The sequence below is a fragment of the Rattus norvegicus genome, chromosome 1 (assembly GCF_036323735.1).
Source record: "Rattus norvegicus strain BN/NHsdMcwi chromosome 1, GRCr8, whole genome shotgun sequence".
Lineage (NCBI taxonomy): Eukaryota > Metazoa > Chordata > Mammalia > Rodentia > Muridae > Rattus > Rattus norvegicus.
The window spans coordinates 23,427,494-23,448,917 of record NC_086019.1 but is presented as its reverse complement, the minus strand read 5'-3'; the positions used below and the strand labels follow the sequence as shown (position 1 = coordinate 23,448,917).

The 21,424-nt window shown below is 44.2% G+C and overlaps 1 protein-coding gene across 2 annotated transcripts in view; it reads left to right on the top strand.

Annotated features, from left to right (window-relative positions):
- The window catches only part of Slc18b1 (solute carrier family 18 member B1), a 42,582-nt gene extending 41,126 nt beyond the window's left edge, over nucleotides 1-1,456 (top strand). Inside the window, exons 13-14 of one of the 2 annotated variants that reach the window (NM_001400828.1) lie at nucleotides 27-76; nucleotides 453-1,456. In NM_001400828.1, coding sequence (NP_001387757.1) covers nucleotides 27-76; nucleotides 453-519 — 117 coding nt within the window. In that variant the 3' untranslated portion in view covers nucleotides 520-1,456. Of the gene's footprint in view, nucleotides 1-26; nucleotides 77-452 lie in introns of those variants that run through there. The other variant, XR_010053972.1, reaches the window with a different exon arrangement.
- Nucleotides 1,457-21,424: the final 19,968 nt, after the last annotated feature.

Below are 21,424 nucleotides of genomic sequence, written 5' to 3'. Positions count from 1 at the left end.
TGACAATGTGTTTCACTGCATTAAAGGGTGTTGCGATGGCCTTGTTTTATCTCTGGGAGGACTCAACGATGAGAAGGTATGGTCAACTGCTGGACATTTTTCCTCTTAAAAGAAGTCAGTTCATGAGCATAGAAAAGAAGTATTATTTTCCATCCTGCTTGTTGTTCAATTTCAGGGCATCCTAAGCCTCACTATTTGACAGACAGGTCCAAAGAGGGTCTTGAGTTGGGATGTAGTTACTTAGTGTTTAATTTTCTATTGGAGCAGGACTAGGAGTTGGGACAGGGTTTCTCTGTGTAGCCTTGGTTGTCTTAGAATGCACAATGTAGACCAGGCTGGCCATGAACTCTGGCCTTGAACTCAGATCTGCCAGGCTGGGATTAAAGCTGCTACCACCCACTGTGTTTAGTTTTCTTAAGAAAACCAGTAGGGCTGTTTTCTCTGCACTGTAGATCTAAAGCTCAGAACATCCTCGGCACAGAGGAGGAACAAGCTGCTCTCTTGCCCAATGACACCTAGCCTTGCAAGCAGTGGATTGATCCAGACCAAGAGACAGGTGCAGTGTCCAGGATCACAGCCTGGAGGAGCTTCCTGTGTGCCACGCAGAGATCCATACTTCCTGCACTCACACACAGCGATGTCAAGCTGCTTTTACGTGACCTGGAGCCAGGCTGTGCTTCGTGTAGTTCTGGAAAGCTGGTTTGCCAAGGCAGCCTTTTGGAACATCTATGAGAAAGGGCAAACCAACAAAAGCCGGGGTTTCTAAAGGACCCACCTTGCCCATTGGGGTGTTTTTATTGACTGTCTGTGTTTTCTGATTCTTGTGTTCCCTTTTCACTCCAAGTTCACAGATGCTGTGACTGTACCTCTTAAAATCAATAAGTGAAAAGAAAAAAGAAGCTATTTAATTTTCGTTGAACATATAAAATAGAGAGAATGGTTTTATGAAATTAGTTTTGAAAGATGGCCTTTTTCTGCACTGAAGTTTGTACTCATCGGAAAGGCAAAATTCCTGCCTGCCATTTAAAAACTCCAGAGCATATCTTGGCTTTCAGTTTTTCTAAAAATGGTTGCATGGTGGGTCCAAGCAAAATGATGCATGCGCTTGGGTCCTGCGATGTTTCCGGCCGTGATCTGGGCTTATACACATTATTTGCATAACATTGTTTCTGATCTTAGCACATCTGTGTGTTGGTCCCATAATTTGTTTGCTTATTGTGTTTACGACTCCTCATACTCCTGGGAAATGTGTGCCATCAGGAGGCAGGGCAACACCTGCCTCTGCCCAGCCGAGCGAGAGCCCTGTGCTCCACCTTGGAGAAATACTGCCTCTAACTTCACAGAAAATCCTTGCTGCTACTTGAAGTTAGAATGTCAACTTTGTACCTCCTGATTCGTTTTCATATTGTAGTAGCTACATTTCCTTTCTAAGAGAATAATAAATGATTCTTGTCTAGTTGTTCGTTGTATTCATTCAAAACAATTTTGAAACAAGATCTCAAGTACCTCATGGGGGTTACAGATCTCACCAAGTAACAGGACAACCTTGAACTCCCAATCCTCTTGCCTCTAACTTCCCAAGTGCTAGGATTAGCATGTGTACACCACTACACAGTGTACTGGGTATTGAACCCTGGACCTTGTGCATGCTAGGCAAGCACTCTGCCAACTGGGTTACATGCACAATCCCTGATATACCTTCTGGATTCGTTCTCAGGATCGACCTTACATAGATAGGTGCCAGGGACATAATCAATGCCCTTGTGGACAGGGAAAGAGACCAAGAACACCAGAATGTATAGCTTGCAGCGATGCTCAATAAAAGGACACATTGTGGTATTGTTGGCTTCAGGGTGGAAGTCGAGAAACTCACTCCAGATACAGAAGCTTAAAGATGAAAACTTTTATTTTCTGAGAGCTCAGAGAGGCAGCCAGGTTGGGATCTGAACATTTTTAATGGATGGAAAAACAAAGCAAGGGTGGGAATGGGGGCACCCTGCGGTGTCATCCAATTGTATTTCGACATTATGGATTAAGCCAGGGAGTACCTCTTGGAAATGACCGAATCCAGGGCACCTGGCTTCAAGATCCTTAATTCTCCTAGGTCCAGAGGTCTGAGTGTTAAAGGGACAAGGAACAGGTCAGCATAACAGGCTGTTGGTTATATAATTTTATAACTGATGCAATTTCTATATTCTTTACCGGTTAACAGACAATTAAGAAAACACTTGGAGAGGTGGGATAGGTGTTCATTCCTAGGCCTAGAAACAAACCTGTTTAACCCCTCCAGCAAGGTGGAGAAGTTGTCCTTGAGATGTCTGGACTAGACAACTGTTTACAACAGAAGCTGTTCAGCTATAGGGAAGTCCCCAGCTCCGTCAGGGCCTAGGACCTTGACTTTAGTTTCTCCCTGTAATTAAACAGAATCCGAAAACAAAATGGTAGCACTTAGAATACGTTTCTTTTGCGTGTTTCCAACAGTATATAATAGAGTGACCGCCTGGTACTGGTTATGCTTGCATGGGGACTAACTCGCACAAGCCCATGTCATGGACATGATACTTCAGAGACCCTGACATAAAATGAGACAATCATGGCAGCAGTCCACTGGCAAGATAGAAGATGACAGCGTGGACCACTGACTGGAGTCTGGGGTGCAGCAGTTGGGCGGGATGAGCTAGCCAGCCAGGCTGGCAACGAGGACCACCAGGGTGGATGTCCCTTTTGTCAAGTTCTTTCAGTCTGTGTGTACATTGGGTGAGGATGCTGGCAAGCAAGGGTAGAAATGGAAGGAAAACTTTCAGAGGAAATAATGTTTTGGGACCAGGGTGGCCTTAGAGCTCAAGAGAATAGAAGAGACCCAGAGATGGAAATGTCTGGATTGTTGTGGTGGGGGAGATGGGGCAGCGGATTCAAGAATGACTCCTAGGTTTGGCCGTATGGTGTGATGGATGTCTGCACCTCTTAGTGAGATGGGGAAGGAATGGGCAGAGCTCACAGAGGGACCGGATTAAAACCATGATGAGTGAAGTGTGGTGGTGCCCGCCTTCAATCCCAGCACTCCTGAGGGAGAGGTGGGGTGGACCTCTGTGAATTCAAGGCCAGCATGGTCTTCATAGTGAGTTCCTCCAGGACCAGTCGGAGCTAAGTAATAGAGAGACTCTGTCTAAGGCAACAACAAACAAAAGTCAGGACAGCACAAGTAATGATAACAACCATGAGGAGACACTTTTATCTCACACCATCCTAGGGCGAGGGAGCACTTCTGTGAAAGTGGCTTTGACATTCACTGTTAAGGTCATCGTCCCTATGTCTCATGAGCTCATTCCTTTTTTCCCACCCCCCCACTTTGCCTTTAAACCTAAGAGGGAGATCTAGTACAGGAGGAAGAGAAATGACCTGGGTCTGCACATGCTGACATGACCAGGCAATTTTTATTAGATGCAATTAACCAAGCAGAGGAGAGTATACTCTTCTGCATACAATGGTCCCATTTCCCAGACAGCAGAGAACGACCAGGACCTTTGAGCCAGTGTGGAGAGCAGAGCAGGGCTGGGCCTTAATGGCTGTGGTCTCTCTCAGAGTTTTTCCCTCTTCTTTTGCATTGAGGAGGTTGGGTGAGGAACGAGGTGGTGGGTACCACCATCTCCTCTTTGGCATATGACTGAAGACCCCACTAAGTCCCCGAACTTCTCATTACTACCTCCAACAAGGATGCGACTGAGGCACAATGTCACCAAGACACTGGTAGCTAGCCACAGATCTGTCAGGCAGCCAGTTATCAGTCACCGAGTGCCGAGAGTCTAGTGTCAGTGCAAAGGTTTTATGCTTTTCATGAAAACTTTCTTCATTCTCATTCCAGACCAGCTGCTTTTAGCATGCGCCTCCGATCAAACCATTTTACCTCTTCCTCATTTAAAATTTCATCAGCATTAAGAAAAATGACAAAAAAAAAAAGAGTGTAAAACGTTGAGATGTCCTGAGGGGTGATGAGGCTGTCTTGGTTCTCCCTGTCTATCTCCAAAAAGGTCCTTACCAAGTCTGGACATCCAGCTTCGTCTCCTCTCCTTCCCCTTGGAGACTCTGCTCCTGGATCTCACATGGCCACTGGAAGGGGATCCCAGACTCCCATGGAGTCAAACATTTCCAAGTTCCAGAGATCTTCAGAGAGGCTCTGAACGGACAGTCTTGCTGGGCCAGCTGAGGTGATGGTAAAAGTGATCTCTCTGGGGCCACCAGAAATGTGAGAACCTTTCTGGAATAAACACTCTGACCGGAATGAGTGTGCAAGGTGGAGGCAAAAGTTGCTAGCCAGACAACTTGTGGGCAACCTGTGGAGAACACATCTACGTGCTTTGAAATGTTCTCCCTCCGCTATACATTTGCTTTCCCAGAAGTGGAACTTTCTCAAATTCCTCTGTCCCCAAGACATTCAAGGTGAGAGATATTTATCTTTGTTCTCAGGAGCCAAGTAAAACAGGCTCTGCGAGTTCCCTTGGCAAGCATATCCATTAGGTGCAGTAAACTTCTTCGTAACTTAGACGCCTTGATTTTTAGCCTTGATTTTTGTGGTATAGTGGTTTGGACTGGACTTATGAAGGCCGTTTGTCTAGTTGTGGTGAATTTAGCTGATGTTGGTTGGGCTTCTTGCGTTTGGTAGCTCTGGATTTGGTTGTGATGAAGTGTTGGTCTTACCTTGGAGAGCTGGACAATTGGAGAGGTCTCTTCCCTCAGCCCCTCATCTCTCCTGAAAGTGAACCTGTTAACAGTCTCATTGAATCCAAAGAAACAGTCAACAATGGCAGGCTCCCTTCCCATCTCTGCTCCTGTATTTATGAATGTCTTTACTATTATATTTTTATTATTTAAAACAGTTTTAAAATTTAAATATATTTTGATCATATTCTCCCTCTCCTCTAAGTCTTTCCAGTCCCCTTCTTTATCCTCCCAACCTTAAGGTCTTCCTCAAAAAACAAACAAAAATCCAATACAACAATAATGCTCACACACACACACACACACAAAAGAAGAACCAGGAAAACAAACTAAAAACATACTCCAAAAGATAAAAAGAAAAAAAAACCAAACTGTAATCAAACAAATGTATATTAAAAAAGCGGTTCATTCCCATTATATGTTGGTCAACTACTCTTGGACATGAGACCTGCCATAGAGTGGGTGACAAACCCAGTGTTATTCTGTTGGAGAAAATGGATTTTCCCTCTCTCTCGGCAGGAATAAATGACAGTTCAGTTGTTAAGGTTTTTAGTTATTCAATCGTTCATTCATTTTTAAAACCAAAAAAAAGCATAAGATAAAACAAAAATTAATGTTTGGATGAGACAAACCAACGGAAGGGAAAGAGCCCAAGAGAAGTCACAAGAATGAGAGACCCACTCACTTATATACTCAGGACTTCCATAAAAACACTAAACTGGAAGCCATATTACATACAGAGGACCTGGTGCAGACCCATGCAGGCCCTGGGCTTGCTGCCTCCATCTCTGATTCATATGAGCTTTGCATATGTTGATTTAGAGGGCCTTGGTGTCCTCCATCCTTCCTGGCTCTTAAACTATTTCTGCTTCATATTTCCCTGGGTTCCCTGAGTTCTGAGGGGAGGGAAATTTGGAGACATTCCCTTCAGGGGTGAGTGTTCCAAAGTCTCTCACTGTCTCCACAGTGTCAGGTGTGGGTTCCAGTATCTGTTCCCATCTACTGAAGGAGGAAGTGAAGTTTCTCTGATGACGGCTGAGCAAGGCGCTGACATGCGAGTGTAGCAAAATGTCACTGGGAGTCATTTTATCTTTACATTTTCTGTTTTCGTTTTAGACCTGAATGATTTGGTTTTACCCTAGGCCGTGTCTAGTCTCAGGTTCTTCGTCACTCAACTGTTGCTGGTTATGGGGTCCATCTTGCAGAGTAGGCCTTAAGTTAAATCAGTTATTGAATGGTTACTCCCACAAACTATGTACCACCATTGCCTAGCATATCTAGCAAGCAGGACACCATTGAAATCAAAGGTTTGTGGATTGGTGTTTACATTCTCTTCTCAGAGCTGCAGAGTGCGTTCCCATACCACAAGACACTGGCACGTAGGACAGAGGACTCTATGTAGGCACTACCTCAATGTCTGCCATCTTTAATGAGTTGTGTGGTTGTGTCTTCGGCAATGGGGCCTTGTTTTCAGTTTGTGACAAGCAAACTATATCATCTCATCAATGGGTTGTTTGACCATTCCCATGGGACCCCTTTGGCCAACAACTCAATTAGGTATAACACAATCCTAGTACTTGAAACTTTATTTGATGACAAGAGATTGCAGGTTGGGACTCTGTCTCTCCTGTTTTCTTGGCAATCTCATTCAGATTGCCTTCTGTGGTAGTTGGAATGAAAATGGCTCAAAGGGAGTGGAGCTATCAAGAAGTGCCTCTTTGTTGGAGTAGGAGTGGCCTCGTTGAAGGAAGCATGTTTAGGGATGGAGTGTAAGGTGTCTCTGGATCTGCCTGCTGATTCAAATTGGAACTCTCACCTCCTCCAGGACTGTGTCTGCCTGCATGCCGCCATGCTTCCTGCCATGACAATAATGGACCGAATGTCTGAACTGTAAGACAGTCCCAGTGAAGTGCTTTCCTTTAGAAGAGTTGCCGTGGTCATAGTACCTCTTCACAGCAATAAAACCCTAAGACAGAAATTGGTACCAGGGACTTGGGCATTGCTGTGATAGGCCTAACTATGCTTTTGTTTGGATGAATGTGGATTTCAGAACTTTGGATTAGGAAAGCAGTTAAAACACTCTCCCCACACCTATTCAGTATGGTACTTGACATCTTAGCTGCATGAGTAAGACAACTAAAGGAAATCAAAGAGACACATATTGGAAAGCAAGAAGATACTATTGAATGTTCTAGAAAAGAAAATTAGAATATAAATCAATTCACGAATGTTATCCAACAAGAGAATGTTTAAACTTGAGATTACCATGGCCATGTCTATGTATTATCATACAAATAGCATATTTGTTTTAGTTAGGGGTTCTGTTGCTGGTAAGAGACACCATGACCAAGACAACTCTTCTAAAGGACAACATTTAACTGGGGCTGGCTTACAGTTTCAGAGGTTCAGTTCATTATCAAGGTAGGAGCATGGCAGCATCCAGGCAGGCATGGGACTGGAGGAGCTAAGAGTTCCACATCTTGTTCTGGAGGCAAACAGGAGAAGACTGCTGTGTTGCAGGCAGCTAGGAGGAGGGTCTGAAAGCCCACCCCCACAGTGACACACTTCCTCCAACAAGGCCTCACCTCCTCATAGTGCCACTCCCTGGGCCAATCATAATGAAATCACCACAATATTAAAATTATTTTAAGGCTGGAGGACTGGTTCTGCAACTAAGAGTGCTTACTGCTCACGCAGAGGACACTGGTTGGTTCCTGGCACCCACAAGTCCATTCACAACTATATAAAACTCCAGTTCTAGCCTATCCAATACACTCTTTTGACTTCTTCAGGCACCAGGTACACCATATCTACATTACGTGGGCATACACATAAAACTGAGAAATAAGTAAAGTGATTTTGGGGGAAAATTATTCTGCAAAGTCCAAAGTTTTTCTTTTTGTTGTTTTTACTTATTTATTTTTTATCTTTATTTTATGTGTATGGGCTTTTTATCTACATATATGTCTCTGTATCACTTACGAGCAGAGGCCAAGGAGAGTGTTGGATCTCCTGGGAATGGAGTTGTAGACAGTTGGCAGCCACTATGCAGGTACTAAGAATTGAACACAAGTCCTCCAGAGGAGAAGCCACTTACTCGCTTCTGACTCTCCCGCCACACAAAGCAAAGGTTTAGCCTATAACGCAGCCTTGAACCTGTGAAGAGAGGGCAGGCGTCCTTGGTGTCCACAGAACATGTCTTATGAGGAGCTCTTCAGGAGATCAAAGCTAGAGGGGAAACTTAAATGCTAGGTCCAGATGGTCACGGTTAGACTGCAAGTTAAATTGGAGTTAAATTTCTGGAGTTAAATTTCTGTAAGTAGTTCAGAGGAAGCCAGGTTGGCTTAAAAATAAACGAACTGAAAATCTGTGAGGTCACTTCAAGGAAGTAAGGGGAACACTGTTGTCTCACAGGCAAGCTCAGTGAGCTCCATCTTCTCTGCCCCCTGCCAACAGAACCCCTAGTCCAACTGAGTATTGTGTGCATGCCCCACACTCGCAGAAATCTCTGAGGCATTTTCTTGGAGTAGGGCTACATATTAACTTCATGAAACCACTTGATCCAAGGGAGAAGGACTAAAACATGGAGTTTTCCAGATTAGATTAAAGGTTCAGAGCCACTCTGCTCCCAAACCCCGTGGGAGAGAGACCTCACCGCCTGATCAGGTGGGCACTCCTGAGGCTGCAGAGCGGAGGAGACCACCAACACTGCCCACCCCTGCCCACATCCCTGGCCCAAGAGGAAACTGTATAAGGCCTCTGGGTTCCCGTAGGGGAGGGCCCAGGAGCAGCAGGACCCCTTCGCCTGAGACACCGCCGGAACCTGAAGGAAACAGACCGGATAAACAGTTCTCTGCACCCAAATCCCGTGGGAGGGAGAGCTAAACTGTCCCACGCTACGTCTCGCCAGCAAGAATGACGCAGGACACAAAGGATCCTTCTGCAGAAATAGCTTTAATGCATCTTGAGAGCGAGAGCACAAGCTTACAATACGGAGACCCCGAGTGAGGGAAAGACCATCCCTTATATAGGAAACTATCCTCGCCTTGGACGTGTCACTCTCTGGCTGGTCGCTGCCAGATGTGCCAGATGACGTACCACAGCATACGTGTCCCCCTGAGTGAGGAATTTACCAGGCGCTTGCGTATTGCCCTTTTATTAGGTGCATCCTGCCGGATATCGGCGCCATCTTACAATGGAGAATGTGAGGACGGCCCTCCACATCTCCCCCTTATCTGTTTTTAAGCAAATAGGACACCCATAAATAGGAGGGTGAAGGCAGAGGTCATATCCTCGCACAAAGTTGGCGAACCTGTACAAGAGAGATACCCTTAAGCTGTTGTTGAGACCGAGGGCACTCCCGACCCGTCGCACTCCATTTTTTCGAGGGAGGGAAAACTGGGGCAGATACCCTCATGTAATATGACATGCCTTCCAGGGAGCGTGTTTGGTAGAGCTTCCCTGTGCGATGCTAAGCTCGTCATCCCTCATGGGCTGCTCAAGCCGGACACTCTAATCCTGTGCAATGAACTGAGGTTCTAGGAGTGCAAGAGCTGTCCAGCCGGCGACCTATTGCTTAAGCATGGTTAACCAAATATCGGCTGACGCTCCTTGTTCAAGGGCTATAAGCGCCTGGGCGATCACAATTTTGTCCCTCTTTGTTTGAAATCTTAATTTGCAAAGCAACCAGAGGAGTAACACTAATCCGCAGCAGAGGACTGCTCCAAAAAGTCCCACCCCCACCCATTCCTTAAAATAAGAGACTGCTGAGGTGATCCAGGATGACAATCCTTCTGTCAAAGACATATCCAGTCGGGTAGAGTTTACTTGAATGATGGCCGCTCTCAATTCCCTGAGCGTCTGTTCAAAATCCGAGGTCCAATTCTGTAACAAATGCTGTGAAAGGGTTTTAGACAAATTGGCAGCTTTGGTAAATTGTTCATACTGTATAGACATGACACAAAGGCCGGGGAGCTTTAGTTCACAGCCAAGCTGGGCCAGTTGCCATAGGATGTCTAGTTGCTCTTGGACCAGATCTATACGTTGGTTAACAAGCATGAGGCCTCCTTGTATCTGAGTATTAGCCGAGGCCTGTCTGTCCAGAGCCACTGAGACGGTAGCCGATAAATCATTGATAGTTTGGGTTGTCTGTACTGTGTTTGACAAGGCCAATGCCGAAGCAGTAACTGAGGCAGCAACTGCCGTTGTAGCAATAATGCCAACAATGATCGCAGAAATGCCAAAATCTCTCTTTCCTCTAAATAAGGTCAGGGTCCCCGGAGTCTCAACAGGGACCGGGATAAAGCGAGGCATACGGGTAACTACCGCTATGGGATATTGGCTAGCATCCCAACACAGGGCATAAAAACATGAACCGTCTGTACAATTCAATTTAGAAACTTTAGTGGCATTACTTATAATCCACACAAATGGCGGCCAGACACAAACTGGAGCAGGGTTAAACCCCGTGCTCCAGTAAGGTTTATATTTTATACGAGTAGCTGTCCAGACAGAGGCTGAAGGGTGGATATTCCCCGTCCAGGAAAATGATAACCGTCCCTTTTCGCCTTTTCCTCCAAGTAGCATCGCCATGGGTGTAAGATCAGTGCAGCTACCATTAACGCCACAAAGCATCCATTGATCAAAGGGATTATTATTGGACCGTCTAGGATCAATGGTGGTGAAGTTCACTCCGCCTCCCAAATCAGGGGAGAAGGAGAAAAAATTCTGGACTGCCCAGGCAGAGTCCCGGGACTGGCAACCAGTCCACGGCAAAGTAAGTTTTTCATCCTGGGTCCCTCTACAAAAGGGTGCCAACTTTGGTTGATGGAGAGGGCAGGTGGAGGAGTTAATGTAAGGCCACCAACCATAGAGAACTGTGGCGTTAGCCACAATGTCTTCCTCACCAGTTCCCCATGTGGCCTCCCTTAACCAAGCAGAAGATTGATTACTCAACATAATGCAAGGAAGATCAGAAGATATTTTGTTGAATATGCCAAAACAAAGGCTGCCCTTAAGGGGAATAATCCTATTTTCTTTTACTTGCTCTATTTGGGAATCTAGTGGTAAATAGGCTAGTCCCAATTCTTTGTTGGTAGTAAAGAAACGTGGAAACACTTGGGCATTATACATCACCGGCATCGGGAGGGGGAAGGTTGATATAATTCCCCACCATAGTTCACTCTGCACTTTTATTGGCACTCCCTGGATCAGCATGAGGATCACCAGAGTTGTCATCTTCTTGGTCCTCTGTCTTGATATTCCGAGTAAGTCGTCCCGGAACCCAAACTGGATTTTCATTATCCTGTGGAAAAACACAAACAGCTCCCCTGGATCTTATCAAAACAGGATCCGGGCCCTTCCATTCGTTTGTCAATACATCCTTCCATTTAACTAATTCTTTTGTCCTTTTGGGCTCTGAGCAATGTCGCTCAGCTGCTGTTTGCCCAGCTTCATCAAGATTTAAAAAATTTAAGGTAAAAAGGGCCAAAGCAGTGGCCACTCGGGGTGTTGGGGGGAGTTCTATCATAATTCCCCCTCTTTGTTTTATTAAATATGATTTGAGCGTCCGATGAGCGCGCTCTATGATTCCCTGTCCTTGAGGGTTGTAGGGCAGGCCCGTCAGATGGGTAACTTGCATCTGAGCACAAAACTGACGGAATTTTTGAGATGTATAGGCAGGGCCATTGTCAGTTTTTACACATCTTGGCTTTCCCCAAGCACTCCATGCTTCAAGGCAGTGCTGAATGACATGTGTTGTTTTTTCTCCTGTAAGTGGGGTGGCATGTAGAATGCCAGAACATGTATCTATAGATACATGCACATACTGTAATTTTCCAAAAGTAGAATTATGAGTAACATCCATTTGCCAGATTTGCAATGGCTGTATTCCTCTCGGGTTGACCCCGATGTGAGGAACTGGGAGGAACTGGCAGCACTGTTGGCATTGGGTGACTATATCACGTGCCTCTTTTCTAGTTATAGAGAAGCGGCGGCGTAAAGTTTCTGAGGTAACATGGAAATTGCCATGAAAGGTTTTAGCGGCCTCTAGAGGAGAGGCCAGGGCCACAGCTATCATTTTTGTGGCTTTGTCAGCCAAATCATTCCCTGAACTCATTGGACCAGGGAGTCCAGAATGGGCCCGTATATGAGTAATATATACAGGGAATCTCCTATTTATTAAAATAATTTGGATTTTTTGGAAAATCTCTGCTACCTTGCTAGTTGTCTTAATTACGCCGGCGGTTTCAAGGATATTAACAGCATTGACCACATAGGAGGAATCTGAAACAATATTTAGAGGCATCTGGAATTTTTCAAGGACCTCCATAACCACTAGGCATTCTACCACTTGGGGTGAGGTTTCAAAATATTGTCGTGAGAACACTTGGGAATTTATCACATATTTACCCACCCCTGTTTTTGACCCATCCGTATACACTGTTATCCCTTCTTTTAACGGTCTGTGGGATGTGACGCGAGGGAAAACAACAGGTTGTGATCTAGCAAAACATAATAGGGGGTGTTTAGGATAATGATTATCTATCTGTCCAGCAAAGGAAGTAACTAACACTGCCCAAGCATTTGAGGTAGCAGCTAATGTTTGAACCTGAATGGCTGTATATGGTACTATCAAAGTTTTGGGTTCTTTCCCAAAATGAGTAATAGCTGCCTTCAACCCGCGGAGTGCAAGCTGAGCGACCGCATTGGGATACCAGTCAATAATCTTAGCAGGAGATGCATTGGGATGGATCCATAATAAAGGCCCATTCTGCCACAAGACAGCTGTTGGTAATTGCATAGTTTTGAAAACGCACAAATCAAAAGGTTTGGTTTCATCAATGCGCTGCAATTGAGCATCCTGTAAGGCCTTTTCTACAACTTGTAAGGCCCGGTTTGCGGCTGGGGTCAATGCTCTCGGAGAGGAGATATGAGAGTCCCCTTCCAAAATATCAAATAAGGGCTTCAACTCAGCAGAGGAAATCTTTAAAAATGGTCTCAGCCAATTTATATCTCCCAATAACTTTTGGAAATCATTTAAGGTATGCAAATGATCTCTGCGAATCTCTAATTTCTGGGGAACTATTTTTTCAGGATAAATGACCGATCCCAGAAATGAGCCAATTTCTGCAATTTGAACCTTTTCTACAGCGACTTATAGTCCCCATCGTCCCAATGTTTTGATTAAGATGGGATATGAGGTCTGTAAGGTTGTTAAATCTTTATCACATATTAAAATGTCATCCATGTAATGAGCCAGAAGCAAAGATGGAAATTGCTTCCTTATAGGTTCAAGGGCTCGTTGCACATATAGCTGACAAATAGTGGGGCTATTGGCCATGCCTTGAGGCAGGACCTTCCACTGAAATCTCTTATCAGGTTCAAGATGATTAGTAGCTGGTATAGTAAATGCAAACCTCTGTCTGTCCTGTGGACACAAGGGGATGGAAAAGAAACAATCCTTAATGTCTATAATTATTATCTTCCATTGCTTAGGTAAGGCAGAGAGTAAGGGTAGGCCTCGTTGGATCGAGCCAAATAAACGCATCTGTGCATTAATGGCTCTCAAATCATGGAGAAGTCTCCATTTTCCTGATTTTTTCTTTATCACAAAAATAGGAGTATTCCATGGTGAAATGGATGGTTCTAAATGACCAAGCTGCAATTGTTCATTAACCAATTTAGTGGCAGCTTCTAATTTTTCAGAGGATAGATGCCATTGAGGAACCCATATAGCTTCCTCTGTAAGCCAGGGTATGGGCATAGAACCCTCAATGGCACCTAGGAAAAACCCAGGCCTTGTTTATGGGGGTTTGCGACTGGTTCAATGGGCGTGAGACAGCCCTGTTCTAATCGCCCTAGGCCTTTCCCTTCCTTATAGCCCATCCTTGACATCAGGTGGGCCACTTGTGGGGGGTATTCGTTAGATAAGGTTAGTCCCATGGTCTGCATAACATCTCTCCCCCAAAGATTAACAGGTAGGGGAAGTACATAGGGAACAAATTGTCCCTGTCGGCCATCGACAGTTGTCCAAGTTAGAGTGGCAGAGCTGATTTTAGGGCACGACTGGTAGCCTAAGCCTTGTAGTGAGTGAGAAGATCTTATGGTAGGCCATGATTGAGGCCACCATTTTGAGGAAATTATACTTTTATCAGCCCCAGTATCCAGAATGCCTTCAAATTTCTTTCCATTAATTTCTTTTTTTTTTTTTTTTATTAACTTGAGTATTTCTTATATACATTTCGAGTGTTATTCCCTTTCCCGGTTTCCGGGCAAACATCCCCCTCCCCCCTCCCCTTCCTTATGGGTGTTCCCCTCCCAACCCTCCCACCATTGCCGCCCTCCCCCCATAGACTAGTTCACTGGGGGTTCAGTCTTAGCAGGACCCAGGGCTTCCCCTTCCACTGGTGCTCTTACTAGTATATTCATTGCTACCTATGGGGTCAGAGTCCAGGGTCAGTCCATGTATAGTCTTTAGGTAGTGGCTTAGTCCCTGGAGGCTCTGGTTGCTTGGCATTGTTGTACTTTTGGGGTCTCGAGCCCCTTCAAGCTCTTCCAGTTCTTTCTCTGATTCCTTCAATAGGGGACCTATTCTCAGTTCAGTGGTTTGCTGCTGGCATTCGCCTCTGTATTTGCTGTATTCTGGCTGTGTCTCTCAGGAGCGATCTACATCCGGCTCCTGTCGGTCTGCACTTCTTTGCTTCATCCATCTAGTCCAATTGGGTGGCTGTATATGTATGGGCCACATGTGGGGCAGGCTCTGAATGGGTGTTCCTTCAGTCTCTGTTTTAATCTTTGCCTCTCCCTTCCCTGCCAAGGGTATTCTTTTTCCTCATTTAAAGAAGGAGTGAAGCATTCACATTTTGATCATCCGTCTTGAGTTTCGTTTGTTCTAGGGATCTAGGGTAATTCAAGCATTTGGGCTAATAGCCACTTATCAATGAGTGTATACCATGTATGTCTTTCTGTGATTGGGTTAGTTCACTCAGGATGATATTTTCCAGTTCCAACCATTTGCCTACGAATTTCATAAACTCGTTGTTTTTGATAGCTGAGTAATATTCCATTGTGTAGATGTACCACATTTTCTGTATCCATTCCTCTGTTGAAGGGCATCTGGGTTCTTTCCATTTTCTGGCTATTATAAATAAGGCTGCAATGAACATAGTGGAGCACGTGTCTCTTTTATATGTTGAGGCATCTTTTGGGTATATGCCCAAGAGAGGTATAGCTGGATCCTCAGGCAGTTCAATGTCCAATTTTCTGAGGAACCTCCAGACTGATTTCCAGAATGGTTTTACCAGTCTGCAATCCCACCAACAATGGAGGAGTGTTCCTCTTTCTCCACATCCTCGCCAGCATCTGCTGTCACCTGAGTTTTTGATCTTAGCCAATCGCACTGGTGTGAGGTGAAATCTCAGGGTTGTTTTGATTTGCATTTCCCTTATGACTAAAGATGTTGAACATTTCTTTAGGTGTTTCTCAGCCATTCGGCATTCCTCAGCTGTGAATTCTTTGTTTAGCTCTGAACCCCATTTTTTAATAGGGTTATTTGTTTCCCTGCGGTCTAACTTCTTGAGTTCTTTGTATATTTTGGATATAAGCCCTCTATCTGTTGTAGGGTTGGTAAAGATCTTTTCCCAATCTGTTGGTTGCCGTTTTGTCCTAACCACAGTGTCCTTTGCCTTACAGAAGCTTTGCAGTTTTATGAGATCCCATTTGTCAATTCTTGATCTTAGAGCATAAGCCATTGGTGTTTTGTTCAGGAAATTTTTTCCAGTGCCCATGTGTTCCAGATGCTTCCCTAGTTTTTCTTCTATTAGTTTGAGTGTGTCTGGTTTGATGTGGAGGTCCTTGATCCACTGGACTTAAGCTTTGTACAGGGTGATAAGCATGGATCGATCTGCATTCTTCTACATGTTGCCCTCCAGTTGAACCAGCACCATTTGCTGAAAATGCTATCTTTTTTCCAATGGATGGTTTTGGCTCCTTTGTCAAAAATCAAGTGACCATAGGTGTGTGGGTTCATTTCTGGGTCTTCAATTCTATTCCATTGGTCTATCTGTCTGTCTCTGTACCAATACCATGCAGTTTTTATCACTATTGCTCTGTAATACTGCTTGAGTTCAGGGATAGTGATTCCCCCTGAAGTCCTTTTATTGTTGAGGATAGTTTTAGCTATCCTGGGTTTTTTGTTATTCCAGATGAATTTGCAAATTGTTCTGTCTAACTCTTTGAAGAATTGGATTGGTATTTTGATGGGGATTGCATTGAATCTGTAGATCGCTTTTGGTAAAATGGCCATTTTTACTATATTAATCCTGCCAATCCATGAGCATGGGAGATCTTTCCATCTTCTGAGGTCTTCTTCAATTTCTTTCTTCAGTGTCTTGAAGTTCTTATTGTACAGATCTTTTACTTGCTTGGTTAAAGTCACACCGAGGTACTTTATATTATTTGGGTCTATTATGAAGGGTGTCGTTTCCCTAATTTCTTTCTCGGCTTGTTTCTCTTTTGTATAGAGGAAGGCAACTGATTTATTTGAGTTAATTTTATACCCAGCCACTTTGCTGAAGTTGTTTATCAGCTTTAGTAGTTCTCTGGTGGAACTTTTGGGATCACTTAAATATACTATCATATCATCTGCAAATAGTGATATTTTGACCTCTTCTTTTCCGATCTGTATCCCTTTGATCTCCTTTTGTTGTCTGATTGCTCTGGCTAGAACTTCAAGAACTATATTGAATAAGTAGGGAGAGAGTGGGCAGCCTTGTCTAGTCCCTGATTTTAGTGGGATTGCTTCAAGTTTCTCTCCATTTAGTTTAATGTTAGCAACTGGTTTGCTGTATATGGCTTTTACTATGTTTAGGTATGGGCCTTGAATTCCTATTCTTTCCAGGACTTTTATCATGAAGGGGTGCTGAATTTTGTCAAATGCTTTCTCAGCATCTAATGAAATGATCATGTGGTTCTGTTCTTTCAGTTTGTTTATATAATGGATCACGTTGATGGTTTTCCGTATATTAAACCATCCCTGCATGCCTGGGATGAAGCCTACTTGATCATGGTGGATGATTGTTTTGATGTGCTCTTGAATTCGGTTTGCCAGAATTTTATTGAGTATTTTTGCGTCGATATTCATAAGGGAAATTGGTCTGAAGTTCTCTTTCTTTGTTGTGTCTTTGTGTGGTTTAGGTATAAGAGTAATTGTAGCTTCGTAGAAGGAATTTGGTAGGGCTCCATCTGTTTCAATTTTGTGGAATAGTTTGGATAATATTGGTATGAGGTCTTCTATGAAGGTTTGATAGAATTCTGCACTAAACCCATCTGGACCTGGGCTCTTTTTGGTTGGGAGACCTTTAATGACTGCTTCTATTTCCTTAGGAGTTATGGGGTTGTTTAACTGGTTTATCTGTTCCTGATTTAACTTTGATACCTGGTATCTGTCTAGGAAATTGTCCATTTCCTGAAGATTTTCAAATTTTGTTGAATATAGGTTTTTATAGTAAGATCTGATGATTTTTTGAATTTCCTCTGAATCTGTAGTTATGTCTCCCTTTTCATTTCTGATTTTGTTAATTTGGACGCACTCTCTGTGTCCTCTCGTTAGTCTGGCTAAGGGTTTATCTATCTTGTTGATTTTCTCAAAGAACCAACTTTTGGTTCTGTTGATTCTTTCTATGGCCCTTTTTGTTTCTACTTGGTTGATTTCAGAGCTGAGTTTGATTATTTCCTGCCTTCTACTCCTCCTGGGTGTATTTGTTTCTTTTTGTTCTAGAGCTTTTAGGTGTTCTGTCAAGCTGCTGACATATGCTCTTTCCTGTTTCTTTCTGCAGGCACTCAGCGCTATGAGTTTTCCTCTTAGCACAGCTTTCATTGTGTCCCATAAGTTTGAGTATGTTGTATCCTCATTTTCATTAAATTCTAAAAAGTTTTTAATTTCTTTCTTTATTTCTTCCTTGACCAGGTTATCATTGAGTAGAGCATTGTTCAATTTCCACGTATATGTGGGCATTCTTCCCTTATTGTTATTGAAGACCAGTTTTAGGCCGTGGTGGTCCGATAGCACGCATGGGATTATTTCTATCTTTTTGTACCTGTTGAGGCCCGTTTTTTGACCAATTATATGGTCAATTTTGGAGAAAGTACCATGAGGAGCTGAGAAGAAGGTATATCCTTTTGCTTTAGGATAGAATGTTCTATAAATATCCGTTAAGTCCATTTGGCTCATGACTTCTCTTAGTCTGTCGACATCACTGTTTAATTTCTGTTTCCATGATCTGTCCATTGATGAGAGTGGGGTGTTAAAATCTCCCACTATTATTGTGTGAGGTGCAATGTGTGTTTTGAGCTTTAGTAAGGTTTCTTTTACGTATGTAGGTGCCCTTGTATTTGGGGCATAGATATTTAGGATTGAGAGTTCATCTTGGTGGATTTTTCCTTTGATGAATATGAAGTGTCCTTCCTTATCTTTTTTGATGACTTTTAGTTGGAAATTGATTTTATTTGATATTAGAATGGCTACTCCAGCTTGCTTCTTCTGACCATTTGCTTGGAAAGTTGTTTTCCAGCCTTTCACTCTGAGGTAGTGTCTGTCTTTGTCTCTGAGGTGTGTTTCCTGTAGGCAGCAGAATGCAGGGTCCTCGTTGCGTATCCAGTTTGTTAATCTATGTCTTTTTATTGGGGAGTTGAGGCCATTGATATTGAGAGATATTAAGGAATAGTGATTATTGCTTCCCGTTATATTCATATTTGGATGTAAGGTTATGTTTGTGTGCTTTCATTCTCTTTGTTTTGTTGCCAAGACGATTAGTTTCTTGCTTCTTCTAGGGTATAGCTTGCCTCCTTATGTTGGGCTTTACCATTTATTATCCTTTGTAGTGCTGGATTTGTAGAAAGATATTGTGTAAATTTGGTTTTGTCATGGAATATCTTGGTTTCTCCATCAATGTTAATTGAGAGTTTTGCTGGATACAGTAACCTGGGCTGGCATTTGTGTTCTCTTAGGGTCTGTATGACATCAGTCCAGGATCTTCTGGCCTTCATAGTTTCTGGCGAGAAGTCTGGTGTGATTCTGATAGGTCTCCCTTTATATGTTACTTGACCTTTTTCCCTTACTGCTTTTAATATTCTTTCTTTATTTTGTGCGTTTGGTGTTTTGACAATTATGTGACGGGAGGTGTTTCTTTTCTGGTCCAATCTATTTGGAGTTCTGTAGGCTTCTTGTATGCCTATGGGTATCTCTTTTTTTAGGTTAGGGAAGTTTTCTTCTATGATTTTGTTGAAGATATTTACTGGTCCTTTGAGCTGGGAGTCTTCACTCTCTTCTATACCTATTATCCTTAGGTTTGATCTTCTCATTGAGTCCTGGATTTCCTGTATGTTTTGGACCAGTAGCTTTTTCCGCTTTACATTATCTTTGACAGTTGAGTCAATGATTTCTATGGAATCTTCTGCTCCTGAGATTCTCTCTTCCATCTCTTGTATTCTGTTGGTGAAGCTTGTATCTACAGCTCCTTGTCTCTTCTTTTGGTTTTCTATATCCAGGGTTGTTTCCATGTGTTCTTTCTTGATTGCTTCTATTTCCATTTTTAATTCCTTCATCTGTTTGATTGTGTTTTCCTGGAATTCTTTCAGGGATTTTTGCCATTCCTCTTTGTAGGCTTCTACTTGTTTATTAATGATTTCCTGTGTTTCCCTAAGTGTGTTCATGTCTTTCTTGAAGTCCTCCACCATCATGATCAAATATGATTTTGAAACTAGATCTTGCTTTTCTGGTGTGTTTGGATATTCCATGTTTGTTTTGGTGGGAGAATTGGGCTCCGATGATGGCATGCAGTCTTGGTTTCTGTTGCTTGGGTTCCTGCGCTTGCCTCTCGCCATCAGATTATCTCTAGTGTTACTTTGTTCTGCTATTTCTGACAGTGGGTAGACTGACCTATAAGCCTGTGTGTCAGGAGTGCTGTAGACCTGTTTTCCTCTCTTTCAGTCAGTTATGGGGACAGTGTGTTCTGCTTTCGGGCGTGTAGTTTTTCCTCTCTACAGGTCTTCAGCTGTTCCTGTGGGCCTGTGTCTTGAGTTCACCAGGCAGCTTTCTTGCAGCAGAAAATTTGGTCTTACCTGTGGTCCCGAGGCTCAGGTTCGCTCGTGGGGTGCTGTCCAGGGGCTCTCTGCAGCGGCAGCAACCAGGAAGACCTGTGCCGCCCCTTCCGGGAGCTTCAGTGCACCAGGGTTCCAGATGGTCTTTGGCTTTTTCCTCTGGCGTCCGAGATGTGTGTGCAGGGAGCAGTCTCTTCTGGTTTCCCAGGCTTGTCTGCCTCTCTGAAGGTTTAGCTCTCCCTCCCACGGGATTTGGGTGCAGAGAACTGTTTATCCGGTCTGTTTCTTTCAGGATCCGGCGGTGTCTCAGGCGCAGAAGTCCTGCCGCTCCTGGGCCCTCCCCCACGGGAGCCCAGAGGCCTTATACAGTTTCCTCTTGGGCCAGGGATGTGGGCAGGGGTGAGCAGTGTTGGTGGTCTCTTCTGCTCTGCAGCCTCAGGAGTGCCCACCTGACCAGGCGGTTGGGTCTCTCTCTCTCACCGGGTCTGGGAGCAGAGAGCTGCTGCGGGCCGGGGATCCGCGGGTGTCTTTCCATTAATTTCTAAGCTCAATTTTGGGCGGTTGTTAAGATGAACCACCAAATATGCCAAATCATTACCAGTGGACCCCATGGGCCCCTTGGTATCCTGTATTGTGGTTTGGGAGCACGGAAGGAGTAATAACTGTGCTATTCTATCTCCTTCACTTATGGAAAAAACCCCATCGGGACTTGAACAAAGAATCTGAATATCAAGAGAGTGCTGAGCTTCAACAAGGCCTGGATGGACTATCAGTCCTTGTAGGGCGAGAGATCCTCTCCCAAGGACAAGGCCTATGGTTCCTGGGGGCAAAGGCCCCACAGTCTGAGCAGGAATTGGCTGAATGCCCATCTGGGGCATTAGAAAGAAGTCGGAGGCGGCACACAGGTCCAATTTTGTGTCACCTCTTGGGGAGTCTCCTCTGTCAGGGTCATGGCTTTCTGAAAGCGGTTCCCATATCTTTGAGGGCCCTGGGACCGGGGGCCCAACGATCCGTTTTTTGACCTCTCATTAGGCTGAGCTTCCAAGAGAGAGAGTAATTTTCCCTTAATATCCCTCACTGAGCAGCACTGGTCAGGCCTATGGTAGCCCTTGCCACATCGGGCACAGATAGTTGCAGGCCTCCTGTCTCCCTTGGTTATCCTACAGTCTCTTTTTTTTTTTTTTTTTTTTTTTTTTATTAACTAGAGTATTTCTTATATACATTTCAAGTGTTATTCCCTTTCCCGGTTTCCGGGCAAACATCCCCCTCCCCCCTCCCCTTCCTTATGGGTGTTCCCCTCCCAACCCTCCCCCCATTGCCGCCCTCCCCCCATAGACTAGTTCACTGTGGGTTCAGTCTTAGCAGGACCCAGGGCTTCCCCTTCCACTGGTGCTCTTACTAGGATATTCATTGCTACCTATGGGGTCAGAGTCCAGGGTCAGTCCATGTATAGTCTTTAGATAGTGGCTTAGTCCCTGGAGGCTCTGGTTGCTTGGCATTGTTGTACTTTTGGGGTCTCGAGCCCCTTCAAGCTCTTCCAGTTCTTTCTCTGATTCCTTCAATAGGGGACCTATTCTCAGTTCAGTGGTTTGCTGCTGGCATTCGCCTC